This window comes from Palaemon carinicauda, chromosome 11 (assembly GCF_036898095.1).
Source record: "Palaemon carinicauda isolate YSFRI2023 chromosome 11, ASM3689809v2, whole genome shotgun sequence".
NCBI lineage: Eukaryota > Metazoa > Arthropoda > Malacostraca > Decapoda > Palaemonidae > Palaemon > Palaemon carinicauda.
In genome coordinates this window covers 125705276-125724526 of record NC_090735.1, presented here as the reverse complement: position 1 = coordinate 125724526, position 19251 = coordinate 125705276, and the positions used below count along the sequence as shown (strand labels likewise).

At 38.8% G+C, this 19251-nt stretch overlaps 1 protein-coding gene across 1 annotated transcript in view; it reads right to left on the bottom strand.

Moving 5' to 3' along the window:
• LOC137650185 (uncharacterized) overlaps positions 1–19251 on the bottom strand; it is a 59961-nt gene that overhangs the window by 13082 nt on the left and 27628 nt on the right. Inside the window, exons 3-15 of the mRNA XM_068383358.1 lie at positions 17635–17803; positions 15804–16015; positions 15290–15393; positions 13893–14063; positions 12919–13278; positions 9965–10140; positions 7815–8628; positions 7589–7682; positions 6672–6844; positions 6145–6270; positions 4809–5048; positions 4277–4392; positions 3931–4123 (exon numbers count right to left, since the gene is read on the bottom strand). Of these exons, the coding sequence (XP_068239459.1) occupies positions 3931–4123; positions 4277–4392; positions 4809–5048; positions 6145–6270; positions 6672–6844; positions 7589–7682; positions 7815–8628; positions 9965–10140; positions 12919–13278; positions 13893–14063; positions 15290–15393; positions 15804–16015; positions 17635–17803 (2948 nt within the window). The remainder of the gene's footprint in view (positions 1–3930; positions 4124–4276; positions 4393–4808; positions 5049–6144; positions 6271–6671; positions 6845–7588; positions 7683–7814; positions 8629–9964; positions 10141–12918; positions 13279–13892; positions 14064–15289; positions 15394–15803; positions 16016–17634; positions 17804–19251) is intronic.

Here is a 19251-nt window from a genome sequence, read left to right as displayed (position 1 = left end):
TCAGCCTCGTAAACACAAGAGGAGCTGTGCTTAGGCCAAAGCACAGGGCTTGAAACTGGTAGACAACCTTTTCGTAAACAAATCTCAGAAAAGGTTGGGAGTCTGGGTGGATGGGGACGTGGAAGTATGCGTCCCTTAGGTCTAAAGAGACCATCCAGTCTTCCCTTCTGACCGCTGCTAGAACGGACTTTGTGGTCTCCATGGAGAACGTCTGCTTTGTGACAAAGACATTCAGCGCACTGACGTCTAGCACCGGTCTCCACCCTCCTGTCTTCTTTGCTACCAAGAAGAGACGGTTGTAGAAGCCCGGGGTTTGATGGTCCAGGACTTTGACTACCGCTCCCTTTTCTAGTAAGAGAGACACTTCCTGTTTCAATGCTCGTCTCTTGTCTTCCTCTCTGTACCTGGGAGAGAGATCGATGGGAGACGTTGCTAGAGGGGGTTTTCGGACAAAAGGGATCTTGTACCCCTCTCTGAGCAACTTCACAGATTGTGCATCTGCGCCTCTCTTCTCCCAGGTCTGCCAGAAGTTCTTGAGTCTGGCTCCCACTGCTGTCTGAAGAAGCTGGCAGTCAGACTCTGCCTTTAAAGGACTTGGTTCCTTTCTTCTTTCCAAGTCTCCCTTCGGCACGAGCACCTCCTCTGCTGGAGGCTCTGCCACGAAAGGGCGGAATAAATCGGGACGCTGGAGTGTCCATCCTTGGTCTAGCTGACAAGGTAGGCAAAGGGGTGGCTTTGCGAGCAGAGGACGCAACCAGATCATGAGTGTCCTTCTGTATCAAAGAAGCAGCAATCTCCTTAATCAAGTCCTCTGGAAAGAGGCACTTAGAAAGAGGAGCAAACAGAAGTTCGGATCTTTGGCAAGGTGTAACTCCAGCTGATAGGAAAGAGCAAAGGTTCTCACGCTTCTTGAGGACTCCTGACACGAATGATGCAGCAAGCTCATTAGACCCGTCACGTACTGCCTTGTCCATGCAGGACATGATGAGCAAGGAAGTCTCCTTCTCTGTCGGAGAGATCTTCCTGCTTAGAGCTCCCAGACACCAGTCTAAAAAGTTGAAGACCTCGAAGGCTCTAAATATCCCTTTCAACAGGTGGTCTAGGTCCGAAGATGACCAACATATTTTAGAGCGTCTCATGGCTAGCCTGCGGGGAGAGTCTACAAGACTTGAGAAGTCGCCCTGGGCAGAGGCAGGAACTCCCAAGCCGAGAACTTCTCCCGTGGCATACCAGACGCTCGATCTAGAAGAGAGTCTAGCAGGGGGAAACGTAAAGGCTGTCTTCCCTAGACTCTTTTTGGACTGCATCCATTCTCCTATCACTCGTAAAGCTCTCTTGGACGAGCGTGCGAGGACGAGTCTAGTAAAGGCAGGCGAGGATGACGGCATACCTAATACAAACTCTGACGGAGGAGAGCGCGGAGCCACAGACACAAACTGGTCCGGAAACATCTCTTTGAACAGAGCTAAAACTTTTCTAAAGTCCAAAGAGGGTTGCGTGGACTTAGGCTCGTCAAGATCCGAATGTGGTTCATCAACGTGAGCAGCACCATCATCATCAGAAAGTCCATCATCCGAGTATTGAGGAGGAAGCGGCAATGGAGTAGGTAACGGCTGGTTAGCCGAGTCCGGTCGCACGGGTGCATGCGTGACTGAACCGGACGCAACGTCATGGAACTGTTGCCCAGTCTGTGAGCTGGCAACAACCATAGCAGCGCGGGGACGCACAGCGTCTACTCCAGACTGTCTAGCCTGATGTGGGTGAGCAGTGGCAACCACACTGGGTTGCGGAGGTTGACGCACCGCATCAAAACAAAACAACTCTGACGGTTGTTGTACCTCGCGAACGTCAACGGAAGGCTCCGTGCGTCGCTGAACGTCAACATGCGGCTGGCAGGGCACACTGGAACGCATGGGTGGCGGAACTCTCTCAGCTGGAGTGCGCAAGAAGGTCGCCTCAGCGTCCACAGGACGCACAACCGAGTGTGTGGTTGGTTGTAGGCAAGAGGCTGGTGCAGCAGCAACCTTCTCCGCACGAAAGTCTTGCATCAGAGACGTTAATTGTGACTGCATGTTCTGCAACAAAGACCACTTAGGGTCTGCAGGAGCAGGTGCGGCGATAGACGGCGTAACTGTCTGAGGCGGTACCGCTTTGCCTCTCTTAGGAGGTGAGCAGTCATCGGAAGACTGCAGCGAGTCCGAACTGACCCAGTGGCTACAGCTGGGCCGTTGGACTTGCGCGGAAGGGACCGACTTGCGCTTTAACGGTCGTGAGACCTTGGTCCATGGTTTCTTGCGAGAAACCTCTTCCGCAGACGAGGTATAAATGGGCTCTCTCGTCTTTGTGCGGCAGGGGCGATCTTGGGAAGATGCGCCCGGTACCACGGAGGGAACGTCTGTTCGCTGATTAAAGCCTCTCGAACCCTTTGGTCGTACGACATTGCTTCTCCCCTGGACTTGGGAGCTTGCAAGAGGTCCCGGACTAGGAGGACGACAGGCACGAACAGACGAACCCTCAAGCGCAACACTATCCACAACACTATCACTCACTTTACCACTTCCCACTGCACTTTTACACTTCAGCTCCTTGACGTCCGCCATGAGCTGGTTACGGTCACTAGCCAGGGACTCAACTCTCTCACCCAGAGCTTGGATGGCACGCATCATATCAGCCATCGAAGGTTCCTGAGTGCCAGAAGGGGGATTAGGAGCAACCACTACAGGGGAAGGAATAGGTTGTGGGGCATGAGGAGAAGAAATATCAACAGAACGAGAGGAACTTCTCCTGACTCTATCTCTCTCTAGCCTACGTGTATATTTTTGGAATTCGATAAAATCGAATTCCGAAAGCCCAACGCATTCCTCACATCGATCTTCCAATTGACAGGTTTTATCCCGACAATTGGAACAAACAGTGTGAGGATCGATAGAGGCCTTCGGAAGACGCCTTGAACAGTCCCTAGCATTACACTTCCTGAATTTTGGGACTTGAGAAGGGTCAGCCATTTTGAATTGGTCAAAGGGGAATTCAAAAACTATCCAAAGTCATCAACAAATAATCCGTAATCAAAAAAAAAGAATGCAAGGATTTATTGAAGAGAAAGCCTGCACAGCGAAAGCTCAAAACTAGAATAGTGTACTTCACCAAATAGTTGTGAAAACAAATCCAGTTAGCAACAGCGAATTAGTAGGTCTTGCCGGTAGCACGACAGAGAGAAAATTGAGTTCTTTGTTTACAATGAGTACTGGGTATCTGGACGACAGATGGCGCTGTTGAAGTACACCCCCTACCTGCATAGCGATCGCTGGCGGATTTTTTCCGTAGAGTTTTCTGTCGAGCAGCAGAGCTGCAGCTATTATAATCACCGGCTAAGTTAAATATTGAAAAATAGAACATTTTAGGAATAGTAACAATATTAAAATAAATATTTCCTATTTAAACTATAAAATCTTTAACAGAACAAGAGGAAGAGAAACTAGATAGAAAAGTGTGCCCAAGTGTACCCTCAAGCAAGAGAACTCTAACCCAAGGCAGTGTAAGACCAGGGTACAGAGGCTATGGCACTACCCAAGAATAGAGAACAATGGTTTGATTTTGGAGTGTCCTTCTCCTAGAAGAGCTGCTTACCATAGCTAAAGAGTCTCTTCTACCCTTACCAAGAGGAAAGTAGCCACTGAACAATTACAGTGCAGTAGTTAACCCCTTGGTTGAAGAAGAATTGTCTAGTAATCACAGTGTTGTCAGGTGTATGAGGACAGAGGAGAATCTGTAAAGGATAGGCCAGACTCTTCGGTGTCTGTGTAGGCAAAGGGAAAGAACCGTAACCAGAGAGAAGGGTCCTATGTAGTAAAAGCAGGAATTGCAAATACTCTTATGGAATCAGTAGATATAATGGCAATGCTACAGAGTAATCCAAAGATCTTAACTTACCCTTCCATCCACTAAAAGAAGAGAATAACTCGTGCCAGCAGGTATTCTAGGAGCAAGAGTTTTCATCAATGTTGATGGAGTCAACCTTGAAGGCAGAGCAAGTAACCCTGGATGACCTATCAACTGCATACACCTTTTATTGTTGTTATCGCTTTCTTGATCGACTCGGAAGACAAGCGGAACTCGTAACATCCTATAAAGGAAAACAAAAAATATTAAAAATATCATAAAGGGAAAATTAAATTCACATGACCAGTAATAAATCTGAACCCTTTAAAATGAACAATACCTTTCAAAGTAATTATTACCCATTACTTTCCCCCCTTTACATATGAGAAAAGTGTACCTAGCCTTTGGTTTCTCTGTCTTCCTTTTTTCAACAGGTATGAGATCTGCAGGGGAAAGTGCAGTTTGACAAACAGGACAAGGTAAACTCTCTCCTCCATGATGCTTACAAGACATCTGTCAAAAGATAAAAGAAATATTAACTGACAATGAATTAATACTGTAAAGATTTCTTGAATACCCGAGCTACAAGTACACCTACAAAAAGGAAAGGCGAGTAAAAATTTCAATAATACTTTTTAAAACAATTTGAAAATTAAATGTCATACTGTATAACATTGTCTGCTATAACTTTCCATCGAATATCAATATAACAAAGATAACATAATTATCGTAATATTTAAATCACCAGACTAACTAGGCTGGATCAAATGGTATATCTTCAATTATAAACTACTGTATGACAAGCTTGCATTACATCATAAAAAAAAATCCATCATTCGGGAGCAAAAAAAAAAAAAAAATAATAATAATAATAATAATAATAATAATAATAATAAATAAATTCATAATGATGAAATAGTAATCATTACCTCAATACAACCATCACAAAGCAGGCAATCTTCACATGAATGATGTGTTCTCAATTCAGTCTGACACATTTCTTCTAGGCATATATTACAGGGTCGCCACTGCCCGCCACCACCGCCACTGGCTCCGCCAGTAGCTCCTCCACTGCCACTGCTGCTGCTGCTGCTACTACCTCCGAAAACACTAGTAAAGCTGGTACTGCTATGGGCAACGTCTGCAGTCTCCGCACTATCATTCAATGTCTGTAAAATCACAAATTTTTAAGTAATTTGTATTTTTCCTAACATACTTACCTAGAACTACCTTCTTAGGAGTTACTGGTAACTCTACCTAACCGACCAGCTTTTTGTATAGTTTACCCTCTTTCCGTTTTCTATGGGGTCAACCTCAGGCAGTGTGGTATGTGCCCTGAGGCGACCCGGGGTCAGGAAGTTAAAAAACAGCAACACCAAAACGACAACTAATGTATCTGGTAAAATATGTTTAGTCTTCCATAATTGATAAAGATTCTCTAAACATGACTGTTTCATAGATAAAGCTCACACACCATGAAGAGATTATGTATGTACAGATGGATGCAAGAATTCGTGGTACACCTCGCTCTGAGGAAGTGCATCCAGCCACACCATTACTAGGCTGCGAGTTCCTTTGTTTAGCTGCTTTAGCCAATCCCACCACCTCTGACAGCTCTCCACACACCATCTCTTTGGCTACTCACTGCTAAACAAGGGTACGACAGGGTTTACCTCTTCGGAGGGGTGTGTACCAAGGACTCCTGTTTCCTACTGTACATATGTGAGCAGCACTTCCTAGAGATCCTTCTCTACTACTTCCCGTAAGACATTAAAAAGCAAAATGTCGGAGCAAGGTGTGTCAAGGATTCCTGCTTCCAACTGTACATTTGTAAGTAGCACTTCCTGGGGATCCTTCTCTATTACTTCCCGTAAAAACATTAAAAAACAATGTCGGAGCAAGGTGTGCCAAGGACTCCTGTCTCCTACTGTACATATGTAAGCAGCACTTCCAAGAGATCCTTCTCTATTACTTCTCGTAAAGACATTAAAAAGCAAAATGTCAGAGCAAGGTGTGCCAAGGACTCCTGTTTCCAACTGTACATATGTAAGCAGCACTCCCTAGGGATCCTTCTCACCTACTTCCCGTAAAGACATTAAAAGCGCAAAATGTATAACTGCCGAATACCTATTACGTAGATGCCAGTTCATTTTATACGTCTGGAATACTTTCCACAAATATCTCAATCGATTGGAAAATGGAGGGGAAGGGAGAGAGAAAGGAGGGGGAGGGGGGATCTTTTAGGGGACAGAAAAACAGACCTACCTTATCTGCAGAATCTTCAGAAGGTACTGGACCTTCTTCTTCAATGCTGGGTGGTGGAGCTGCTAAGTGAAATGCATATATACTTCGAAGATTGTAATTTAAGAATTTTGTCATGTAAGTATCCTCCTGAAAAGGAAGGTTATTTTGTGAAAGATTAAAATACTTGATAGAAATGACATTCAAGATTAACTTAATTAGTACTGAGCTCCATTTCCATTTAAAAACAATAGATGATACAAACATGATATTCACAAAGTAATAAACTGCATTTTACTTTAGGCCTTAAATCTACAGTTCCAAGAATTGAAATGCTCTCAATTTAATAAATATAATTAGTATGAAAACTGAGGAGTATACCATAATATATTAGGTACATAAAGTAATAAACTGCATTTTACTTTAGGCCTTAAATCTACAGTTCCAAGAATTGAAATGCTCTCAATTTAATCAATATAACTAGTATGTAAACTGAGGAGTATACCATAACAATTAGGTTCACCTTCAAAATATCACAGAACTCATCTTACCACTATACGGGCTATGTGATTATCAAAGACCTCTGCCGTGACTAAGTGTTCCACTGAGTTCAGACCAATTAATTTGCAAAGTTCTGCTTTGAGATCCCCAACATCGGACACCTTGCAGAGAGTGATTAGGTAACGGAGTGGCACTATGCCTTCGCTTGGGACATAAACCACACCTAAAATATAAATTTTCTTCATCAACCATTGCAAATATGAAATCTTGAAACAAGGTAATGCATAGTGATCACATATAATTCAATTGAGTTACAATACGATTTCCTACTCAAGTGATTGAGAAGAGATCATTTTAGAATACTGTACAACAAATAGGACGATGTAATGATAGTAAATGTTGTGAATATCACTCGAAATGCAACAAGCTTTCTTGGTACGATATTTGAGGAAACTATAAATACTAAAATTTTATTATTTACTTTATCTTTATACCATAAAATGCTATTACAGTAAATCATTCTAGTTTCAATAAATAGAAAGAACTGATAAGTCTTTGATAATTAAATCAATCAATTGCAAACATTAGTTTTCACTTGCAAAAATTTGCTATAACACCTTAAGAAATTTGAACATTGATGCAAATTGAATTACTATTCTAAACACATTTACATATAACGATACTTCAAATGCAGCTCTAGAAATTCCTTTGAAGCAAAGATACAGTATAATCTCATTTCTCCTTTAGTTATAATGCCAAAGGCACTGTTAATACTGTACCAGATAGTTTAAGAAAAGCCAGTTATAATAAATATAAACCAACAAAAGAAGAACTACAGTATATTTAAAGTTAAAATAGCAATTCATGAAGATCTCCTCTTTGAATACACAACATTCAATTCTGTTTTGTGTCCATCACTTTTTCTCCGTAACTTTAAGTAACCAAAGTAAAATAAAAAGTTTCTTACATATTTGGATCTGGTTGGCGTAGGGTAGAGGCACCGAGAGGGTTCCAAATGGATCATACTTCACGGAAGTATGCCCACACGTACAGCACACAAGCTTTGGAAGAAAAATTATTAGTCATCCTAATCATCAACTCTGAATTTACCCATATACTGTATCGTAATAATTTAAAATACATTAAACTTCAATGATTTTCCATTTTTCTATAAGCCACAGACTCATTCTTACCGAACTCTTAAACTGCCCATAAAATGTTTCGACGACTGCACTCTTCTGATCCCCCACGAAAGATCGCCAAGTTTTATCCGCCTGGTGTTGGTCTAGCGATGACACAGAAACGGTCGGATGACTCGGCACATCCGCACTGGATGCTGACATGGAACTTTCCCCGCTTCGCTCCGTTAAAACTTGATGCCTCTCTAACTCTAGCTGAATGTTTTTCTCATCCAGTCTAATTTTTTTGTTTATCGCCACTTCTTCTCTGTCTTCGGAATCCTCCTCCTCAGATTCTGCTACACCAACCACAGATTGACACCCTCTTCTTTCATGGAGAAGATTAACCTCTTTTATTCTTTTCACACCAGATTTACTCAAATTATCAACGCTGTTTTTCAACCGTGTCTTATCATACTTTGCGTATTTCTCCGAGTCGAACAGGAACTCATTGTTCGTGGGGTTATCTTTTACTAACACATTCACATTAGATGTCTTTGACTCTTTCATTATATCTTCTAACTTTACCAAGGCTATATGAGCACCAGAAGAATTGGGGGAGGATGTGGAACACAAGCCCTTCTCTTGATCACTAACGGTGTTCTGGGCCTTATCCTGATGGAGAGGTTGATTTAACTGATTCTTCTCAAGGCTTAAAGTGCTATTATCACAGTGAAGGGTATGGAGATTATGAGTAGCGATTGTATTTTGTGTAGTACTATCACAGTCGGAACTATCACCTAAGTGATTGTATCGTCTGATACCACCACTACCACCCACGTCAGCTGGGTCAGACACATCAGAGGCGACACTTTCAGCGTCATGACAGCTGAAAAGCAAAGATTGAAATAAATAACTGTTAAATGCCATTGAAAAGCTAAGGCTAAAATACATAACGGTTACATTGCCATTGAAAAGCAAATATTAAAATAAATAACTATTACAATGCCATTTCAAAATTTCATTCAATATATTGCAAAATTCATCCCGTTGAACGTTCCAATTAATGGCATAAAAATTTTAAAAACCTAACGGGAAAATTATTATTTACTAGACATTTGAAGTTAATTATAATGCAATAAGTTTTGCATTAAAAAATCTTAAATGCCTAATTAACACAAAAGACAGAGTTTTAAGCTTCAAAATCAACCTAATATGTTAATACAAGACACAGCATTCACTATAGTCCATTTCTTTTAGCGATGCAGATTTGCACCGACTCGCAGCGGTGCCCTTTTAGCTCGAAAAAGTTTCCTGATCGCTGATTGGTTGGACGATATAATTCTAACCAATCAGCGATCAGGAAACTTTTCCAAGCTAAAAGGGCACCGCTGCGAGTCAGTGCAAATCTGCATCACTAAAAGAAATTGACTATAGTTCAAGAAACAGCTAGACCTTACCTTCTACTAATTAGTTGGATATATAATGGGAAATATCAATCAGAAAATTGATATATAGCTATGACCTTCTACGAATATTATGGGAAAAAAAGACTACATACGCGGCCCCCAACTACCACCAATATTGCCAGATTGTGTAACAAATAACTCTGAAGTAATTAACCACTGTAATTGTAAATGATCTGGCAACAAAAGTAACAGGGTCACTAATGTTAAAATTTATGAATGGTTTCATCATCAATATCAAAGACTGCTTCTATTGTCTGATGGGTTTGTTCCAACTGAATCCTAAAATTCTATCATTCTTTGCTTAACCCTTTTACTCCCAAAGGACGTACTGGTACGTTTCACAAAAGCCATCCCTTTACCCCCATGGATGTACCGGTACGTCCTTGCAAAAAAAAATGCTATAAATTTTTTTTTTTCATATTTTTGATAATTTTTTGAGAAAATTCAGGCATTTTCCAAGAGAATGAGACCAACCTGACCTCTCTATGACAAAAATTAAGGCTGTTAGAGCAATTTAAAAAAATATATACTGCAAAATGTGCTGGGAAAAAAATAACCCCCTGGGGGTTAAGGGTTGGAAATTTCCAAATAGCCTGGGGGTAAAAGGGTTAATTAAAGATAAACCAACACTCAAAAGGATGACACCATATTATAACAACATTACATCTTATTTCACGTCGATTAACATAAAAAAAAATCTAAAACCATTATAGAGGGCTATACCGCACTGTACTATACGGCAAACAGTTCCAATACCTGGTGGTTCCAGCCAAGGAGAGATCATCGCAAGACGCATTAACGTGCGCTGGCAAAAGAGAGCGTACTTCTTCTGGAATAGGTTGCAATCTGTAGTTGACACAGTGTGCATCCACAGAACTGCTTGATATACTGCTCTTGGGAGATGCACCACCGCTGTCTAATCCAATATTTTCCTACAAAAGAACATGTTCATGAATACAATTGCATAGGATAACACCTTTAGAACTACTGTACTATCAGCTTAGTACTTTCTAAACAATTATCTTTTTTACCAAAATAAGTACTGACATCAACAAATGAAACAAAACAAAAAAGGGGACCTCTACTCTCTACGTTCCTCCAGCCTAACAAGGGACTCAACCGAGTTCATCTAGCAGTATCAGCTGAACTCGGTTGAGTCCCTTGTTAGGCTGGAGGAACGTAAAGAGTAGAGGTCCCCTTTTTTGTTTTGTTTCATTTGTTGATGTCGGCTACCCCCCAAAATTGGGGGAAGTGCCTTGGTATTTGTATTTATGTATGTACCAAAATAAGTTTCAACGACAAAAATTAAAGAGAAAAAAAATATCAACTTTATTCACTATTGTTACTAAGGACCAGAAGTCAAATAAAAGTCTTCATTTAGAATATCTAAACATCTACACACAACAGTTTTTTGTCTAGTATATATATATAAAAAAAAAAAAAAAAAAAAAAAAAAAAAAAACAGCAAGGGTGTTAGGTTTCTGATTTTATCCAGCCTAAACCTGAAAGATCTATTAATCACAAGCCTTATTTTTTCCTGTACACGCTGCTTAGAGCAGATCGATTTTTCCATCAGTCTTCTAATTTTAGAATTGCAAAACCCTTACTATTTTACGGTAACCCTGATTCCATACTTTTTAAAAGTAATTATCCTCTTTCATTCACATTTATATGACTTTATATGACTAAATCAGTGTATTACATTAAAAGTGCTTACAATTGTAATTTTTTTGTTCCAAGATGAGATTTAACTAGGTTTAATTTAATTATTTGATAATGATGATGATGATTATAGTAATAATTATAATAATATTAAACATATTTAGTATATACAGTAACAAGAACAAACAAACAATTTTATGTAATAATAATAATCTCCTTTTCCTACGAGGAATTCTTTCAGCTCGAAGAGAAGACATTTGCCTTTGCCTGGAATCAGTTAAGATCGCTTTCCCTGTAGCAACTATTCCAAACACAATAACACTGCCAAGAATACGAAGTTTGACAGAGGCACAAACAATATCAAGTGTCAAGACAGCTATTCCCAGGAAGCCAAGGCCCAGCAGGATATGGCTTCCTTTTTTATGATGCCTGATGGGATATTAGAATCAAAAGTGCAGAGAGGCAAAATAAGCCAGAATAGGACATAGTGGCTGTAGAACACAGGACTGTACCAGTGGCTGTAGAACACAGGACTGTACCAGTGGCTGTAGAACACAGGACTGTACCAGTGGCTGTAGAACACAGGACTGTACCAGTGGCTGTAGAACACAGGACTGTTCCAGTGGCTGTAGAACACAGGACTGTACCAGTGGCTGTAGAACACAGGACTGTACCAGTGGCTGTAGAACAAAGGACTGTACCAGTTACTGGAAACCCGACTAACATAAATTTTAATTTACACTTGAAGCAACATCTGGTATTCTAGCCAACATAGTGAGAATGACAGAGAGGCTTTCAAGCAAGGAATAAAACAAATTGTGGTTGCTCCTCATCTCTTCCCACTTCTATATCATAGGTTTCAAAAGTTTTATCCTATTCAGGGGTGTCCTTCAAACGCACATTTTTTTCATACAGTAATGGGGCCCTGTCCTATCAAGTGTCTACATCACACTTAATTTCCGGTAAGCTTTCAGTAGCATAATTCAGTATGAACTATGAGTACATACATACATATACCTAGGCACTTCCCCAATTTTGGGGGATAGCCAACATCAACAATGAAACAAAACAAGAAAGGGGACCTCTACTCTCTACGTTCCCCCTGTGGCCGCGGGGGCATAAAAACAATTAGAATAGCGCCAACGTTATCCCTGCGTGTCGTAAGAGGCGACTAAAAGGGACGGGACGAGGGGGCTGGGAACCCTCTCTCCTGTATCTACATCCTGTGAGACATCGACAAAGAGATGAACTATAAGTAAACCAAAATAAGTGTTCCCCAGCTGAGGCTAACTTTGTGACTCTACAGGTTAGGTCAGAAAAGCTAACAGTGGCTCAAAACTGATTATATAAATGAAGCTTTATTTTTTCCCCTGTCAAAATTACAAGCAAGTCTAATTTACCTAGCCTGAATAGCCCCTCATCATAGAAATGATGAACACTACAGAGGGGGAAGTGGCAGCAAAAAATATAAGAAATATATTACAGTTACAAAATCTTTTAAAATGGAAGTAAATGTCATTTATCTGAAATATTTATTAGGTTATGTTAGGCAGATCTACAAGGTTGCAAGCAACATATAGCTCTACAACCAGTACACAATGAACTTTATAATTTAGGAATAAAATTAATTATACTTGTGAAAGATCACAAATGTGGACCAATGTAAATCAAGGATACGTTTTGACGCAAATTACAGGTCTGTTGTTAAATTAATAGAATGAGATAAAAACATTGTAAAAGCAGTAACACATGATTCGTTATTTACCAAAAATACCGTCCTATCACTTATAAACAACTATCTAATTTACAAGCCTATATTGCATAACGCAATTCATGGAACATCAAAGCCCTCTTACTCCTGAAGAGGTAACGATTGAATTTCATCATTCAATGTACAGTAAAGAACGTGTGAAATTATAAAGAAATAATAAGATTCCACATGTTTTATTACCTTACTTTTACACTTTTAGTTAACCTTATTATACACATCTTTAAAAATTGATCGCAGACACCCGAATCAAAAATATAAGAGCAGAAAAAATTCTTACCTCATGGGAATCACTACGAAGTTCGAGAGGTTGTTTGAGTGAGTGAAGAGTTTGCGGTGAATTGGGGCAATGTGGACTCTGTGGCGATGTGGGACAGTGCGGAGACTGTGGAGACGAGGGCGACGAATACATCTGACTCCCTCTACTCCCGCTGGCATGGGTGCTGTTATTACTACTCCTGCTATTAGTACTACTACTGCTACTAGTACTACTCGAACTGGTCGTGCTACTCCCACTGCTGACCAGCTTGTCCTGATTTTTTTGTTTGGCAACTCCAACGTTACCCCCTCCATCATCAGTTAAACACATCTGCTTCCGCAACCCTTCCAAGAGCAGCGTTATGAATTCCTGACAGTCATGCTGAAAAGAAAGGAAATAATTATTGTGCAATTGTTTTCTCTCCTTTGCATTTTACCTTATTCCTTAGACTATTTTTAAAAATGGTACATTAAAACCAGGTAAAATTTATCCCCTAAAAAATTGCATTAAATTTAAATTGAATGCAATCCTATATGGGAGTGTTCCTTAAAAACATAGTGCTAAAATAATAATCTGAAACCAGGGTTCAGTCTCATACTAAAATCTGAAACCTGGTCTTCAATCATAAAAATCTAAAACCAGGGCTTTAGCCTCTTACAAAAAACTGAAACCAGGGCTTCAGTCTCATACAAATCTTTTAAACCGGGGCTTGAGTCTCATACAAAAATTTGAAATCAGGGCTTTAGTCAAAAACAAAATTATAAAACCAGGGTTCAGTCTCATACTCTGAAACCTGGGCTTCAATCTTCAAAAAATCTGAAACCAGAGCTTCAGTCCCATAACTTTCACCATGGGAGGCATGAAAAAATTGTGACTAGAATTTTAGTGCCTAAATATAGAATTAATGAAAAAAGTACATGAAATTCAAATAAATCAAAGAAAGTAATAAAGGCAAGCATTACCATATTAAATGTTACAGCAGACATCATACATACCTGTCTGTAATCCCTAAAATCCCGCCATTGCTGACCGAAGGCGTCTTTGAAATCAGACGGTCTCAACGAGGAGTAACGTCCACACCAAATTTTGTTGGTCAATTGAGAGAATTGAATTGCTAAGGAGTTCTTTCCATTAGAGTTATGATGGTGATGGTGGCTGATGAAATACTGTAAAATAAAAGTTTAGTTATAAATAGGACCAAAACATGCCCTCTAGTTAAAATATACTTGAATTTTATACTGTATCATTTTAAATACTTTAATCTAAACAGCCTAACACTTAAACACCCAGTTATATTCAAACACATCATACATATTATTCATTTGAAAATAGAATAGCCATAGATAAAGGCAACATAGAAAAAATAAGACGTAAAGCCTGTACTTATAATGAAAAAAAATTTAACATTTAACTAAATAAAATTTTTTAGTCTCTTGAAAAATCAGCGAAATTTATCATTGTTAAAAGGAGGAAATTATGACACCCAATGAGCCTGACTTCACTCCTATAGAGCTGGCCAGAATACATTCAGGAGAGAAAACTACACAGTTTTCCAAATTTGAGATAGAAAAAAAATAAAAAATAAATAGATTTAAACTTTATCTATTAAATCTATGCTTCTTAAAAATGCAAAATCTTGAAAACCGAAAAACTTTCCGAATCCGATGAAATATCAGAAGATTTTTTGACCAAACCATAAATATTTTTGTCATATAAAACTGAACATTCACAAGAAATATATTGTATATTTAGAGTGTCAAACTGGGGGAAACCAGGCGCCTACTCGGAAAATATATTCCACATTGAAGCCGAGTGATTTCTTCAAGGCATTCTCTAAGTAGGAGTCTCAACTAAATATATATATTTTCTTTAAACTCATTAAATTTTCTCGAAACTGCGCCTCTTTTTCTATTACTGTATAACTACAAATGAGTCATTATGATTATTCTACTGAATACATTAACCCTTTTACCCCCAGGCTATTTGGAACTTTCCAACCGTTAACCCCCAGGGGTTACTTTTTTTCCAAGCACATTTTGCAGTATATATTTTTCTAATTGCTCTAACAGCCTTAATTTTCATCATAGAGAGGTCAGGTTGGTCTCATTCTCTTGGAAAATGCCTGAAGTTTCTCAAAAAAAATTATCAAAAATATGCAAAAAAAAAATTGTAAATAGCAGTTTTTTGCAAGGACGTACTGATACGTCCATGGGGGTAAAGGGATGTGTTTTATGAAACGTACCAGTACATCCTTTGGGGGTAAAAGGGTTAATAGAAACTTGCTCCTTTCCTGTTAGTATATATTAATATATCTAACACTAATTCATGAATTTGGAAATAAAACGTAATCTAATGGATCAAACCAGTATGTGACAGAAATCATATTACATACCTGAGCAATTGGAGGCGTATTCACCAAACACTGAATCCCAGCTGCCATAAAACATGTATTTCCCAAGTTCCTAAGGCCACAGATACCTCCGACTGCATTCTCATCTGAGGAAAAAGAAATTATTCTTTTCAGTTTCCCAATACATCAAATGTAACAAAAAATATTGTACTGTATATAATGAGTTCATATCACTAACAATGATAAACTGTAAATAAATGTTAAAAGTTGAGTCTTGACTTCCTTTATGTGAAACACTTTTCCAGTAATTTTTGTCTGATTTCTATATCAGTGGTCTGGTTAAATTAAAAAGTAATAATAAAACTATCAATAATAATAATAATAATAAATACCGTAGTAACAAAAATAAGTAAAAATAATAAAATAAAATTATAATTCCATTAAAGTTAAGACTATCTACAACTCAAGGTGTGATTGAAAAGGGACAGCAGACATTGACTTGGTGAGGCAGAGTAGTTATGATCCATATCGGCGACAAGAGAATTTTAAAACTAACCTGTTACATCACCATACGATGAACCAGACTCCGGGGTCGGACTACTGAAGGGACCGGGCATTTGTGGCCCGTACACAGGGCCAATATCAAAGTCACTTGGTTCAAGCCCCGGCATTTCATTCAGGCCTGAATTGTCGACTTGATGGTTTTCTGTCTTCATAAGGGAATAACCATAGCTTGGATGTGTATTACCATAGTGGCTTCCTCCGGAACTGAAAATAACAGAAAAATTAATGTAAAGATACACATTGTGAATCATCATCATCATTATTATATCCTCGTAAGCCTATTGACGAAAAGGGCCTCGGTTAGATTTTGCCAGTCATCTTATCCTAAGCTTTTAGTTCAATACTTCTCCATTCACTATCTTCTACTTCCCGCTTCATAGTCCTCAGCCATGTAGGCCTGGATCTTCGAACTCTTATAGCCCCTTGTGGACCCCCATTAAACGTTTGGGGAACTAATCCCTTTTTGGGGAGTGTGAAGAGTATGCCCAAACCCTCTCTATCTACCCCTCAACTTGATCTCATCCACATATGGGACTCGAGTAATCCAGTCCTGTCATTTAACTCCCAATATCCTTCTGATGGCTTTGTTCTCAAATCTACTAAATCTGTTGGAGATTGTTTCATTGGCATACCACAAATCATGTTACAGAAAATTGGTGATAATGTCATACATTATTCTGGACACTTTCAATGAACCGCAATCTACTCACTATAATTCATATAATGGATCTGTAATTCCTTAAGATTGATTCACAATAATGTTTTTATATTTTCTATTATTAAAACGCAATATTGTTTTCATTGTTACCAGATGAAAAATGAAGAGAGTGACATCTCTACTTATGCAGTCTAGCAGTTATTCAATCCAATATTGCACTGAATTCACTTATAATTGGTAATAAAAAATTTGAATTCAGTATTCACACCACCTTGTCTCTTGACTACTTTTTCTTCAAAAATTATATATTCAAGGAAATCAAGACATGAATTTTTAGTATTTTGCGGTCCAATCTTTTACAATGCTGTCCTTGTACATTTTAGGTATTATAAATGAGTCTTTCAGTCGAGAAACATGCCAAGCGCCATTTTTAAAAAGTGTCAGAAATCACGATTGAAAATTGCCAATTTTCAACCCCAAAAAACTGTGCATCGTATTGAAAATATTTTAGGTTAACTGTGTTCTGCATAATATTTGCTACTATTTATAACAAATATGAAACTCCTAGCTATTATATTTACCGAGTAATTCGCGATTGAAAATTGGCAATTTTCAATCATGATTTCTGACACTTTTTAAAAATGGCGCTTGGCATGTTTCTCGACTGAAAGACTCAAATCTTTTTCTATATTGCAATTTGAAGCACACTTATGACACCATTTGTCACTGAATATTAAGGATCAAGTTCACTGCTACACCTCTCATGCAGCATCCACACAGCCGCTTTCCCTTACATTTTTATCCCTATGCAGCATTTGACTAGGCTGTACAGTAGGAGTTTGAAGTTAAACTTAAGTACCATATACCTCAGCTTATCCAGTCAATCATTATATTCAGGAAGGCGCTCTAACAAATAATATGGAGAAATAGCTTTTTTCCATAAATTAAACCAAAATATCTAGACCATTAAAAAAAAAATAAACATGGGATAAGAATATAGAGACTACAAATAAATCAGTTCTTTTTCTTATCAATCATAAAACCCTGATCAAATAAAAAATCCTGAGATATACTGATATCTTCATTTTGTTTAGCAAATTGTCATGATTAGTCAAATAGCAAACAAGCATAATTTCAAACTAAATAAACTGAAAAATGTTCTTACCTTATCCAGGATGAGGTGATACCCGATACTTCTAAATCATCTACATGATCAGGTGGTTGTGTCTCTATACTAGGAGGCCCACCTTCTTCCTCATCATCCAACGCTCCGGCCAGAGGGGAATCTCTGTCAAGGTCCACACTGTTGACAGGCGAAGAAACTATTCCCTCATCTGCAAAGTGAACGATCATGCAAAGCTTAGTTATGCTGCTGGTGTAATATACATTTCTATGTCAAAACTTCACAAGTAACTATATATAAAATGCTATGGGGCATTGGGTCATGGCTGAAATCGTTCATAAAGATCACTGTAATATCAAAACTCTTTTAACGAATTTGTATTTTTTCTAACTATACAAACCTCAGTCTTCCATAAGGGTATGATATCAGCAAAGCTGGGACACGACTTAAAATTTATAACAAGGTGTCCGTTAATACTGGTGGGTAGCAAGGAAGCCTCAATGAGTACCCACTTTAATCTTTCACCGAGGGCTTGCAGGGTGGTTGAGGTGCAAAATGTATCTTAAAAGACCCAGGTTTGTATAGTTAGGAAAAATACAAATTACTTGAGAAATGTGTTATTTGTTCCTTCACAAATACAAATTTATCCTTAGAAGAGAGAAAATCCCTTTACCCACGCCAGCTGATTTCCCAAGATATTATAACACTTCGACCTGCAGAGGAAGTGCTGACTCCTATCCACCTCATAATGACCTAAGAATAGTTTCATCAGGTGGTTGGAGAGGTTATGTAAAAAATAAAAAAAGATGGTCACGAAGGAGCCTATATCCTAAGGAAGAAATAATGTAAAAAAGGTGTGGTCAATTTGAAGAAATAGTTTGTACAAGGGGGAGGATGGGGGTGATACTTCTGCATTGCACGCACTGTATAAAAAACTTGCTCTGTACAGAAACTTAACTGAATCAACATCCAATACGTCCAATCAAGCAAATAATGGCACAACCACTGCACTCCAAGGGAGAGGAAAGTAAGGAAATAGGCCCAACATTCTTATCTCTCATCTGGGCCTTACATCGCAACCGCGACATTAGACGAGACGCTGTTTGTCCTATGAAGGAGCTAGGTTTGCTAAACAACCTGCTTAGCAGCTACTATTGGTCACAGAAAAAGTGTCCACAGACTTGTGGGTCTACGTCCATGTTTTGTGCACAGTATTACCATATGTACTCCCATGTACTTGCATATTTTCTTTAAAATTTGTCTTCAATATATGCTTCAGTTAAACCAATTGGATTACTTTATCAAGAGATTCGGGAACCCTACATATTTCACTCAAATACTAAATAAAGTACTAACGTTTTCCATTTTTAATTATTGACAAACATTCTCAGTCTGTCAAGTTTTTATATGAATTACCCTTCATTGCCAAGTTATTTAACTTCAGGTACGAAAAATGTTATTTTCATTAGTAAAATAAATTTTTGAATATACTTACCCGATAATCATGTAGCTGTCAACTCCGTTGCCCGACAGAATTCTACGGAAGGGATACGCCAGCGATCGCTATACAAGAGGGGGGTGTACTCTCAAGCGCCACCTGTGGCCAGGTACTGCAGTACTTCTTGTTGACACCACCTCAATTTTTCCTCGGTCCACTGG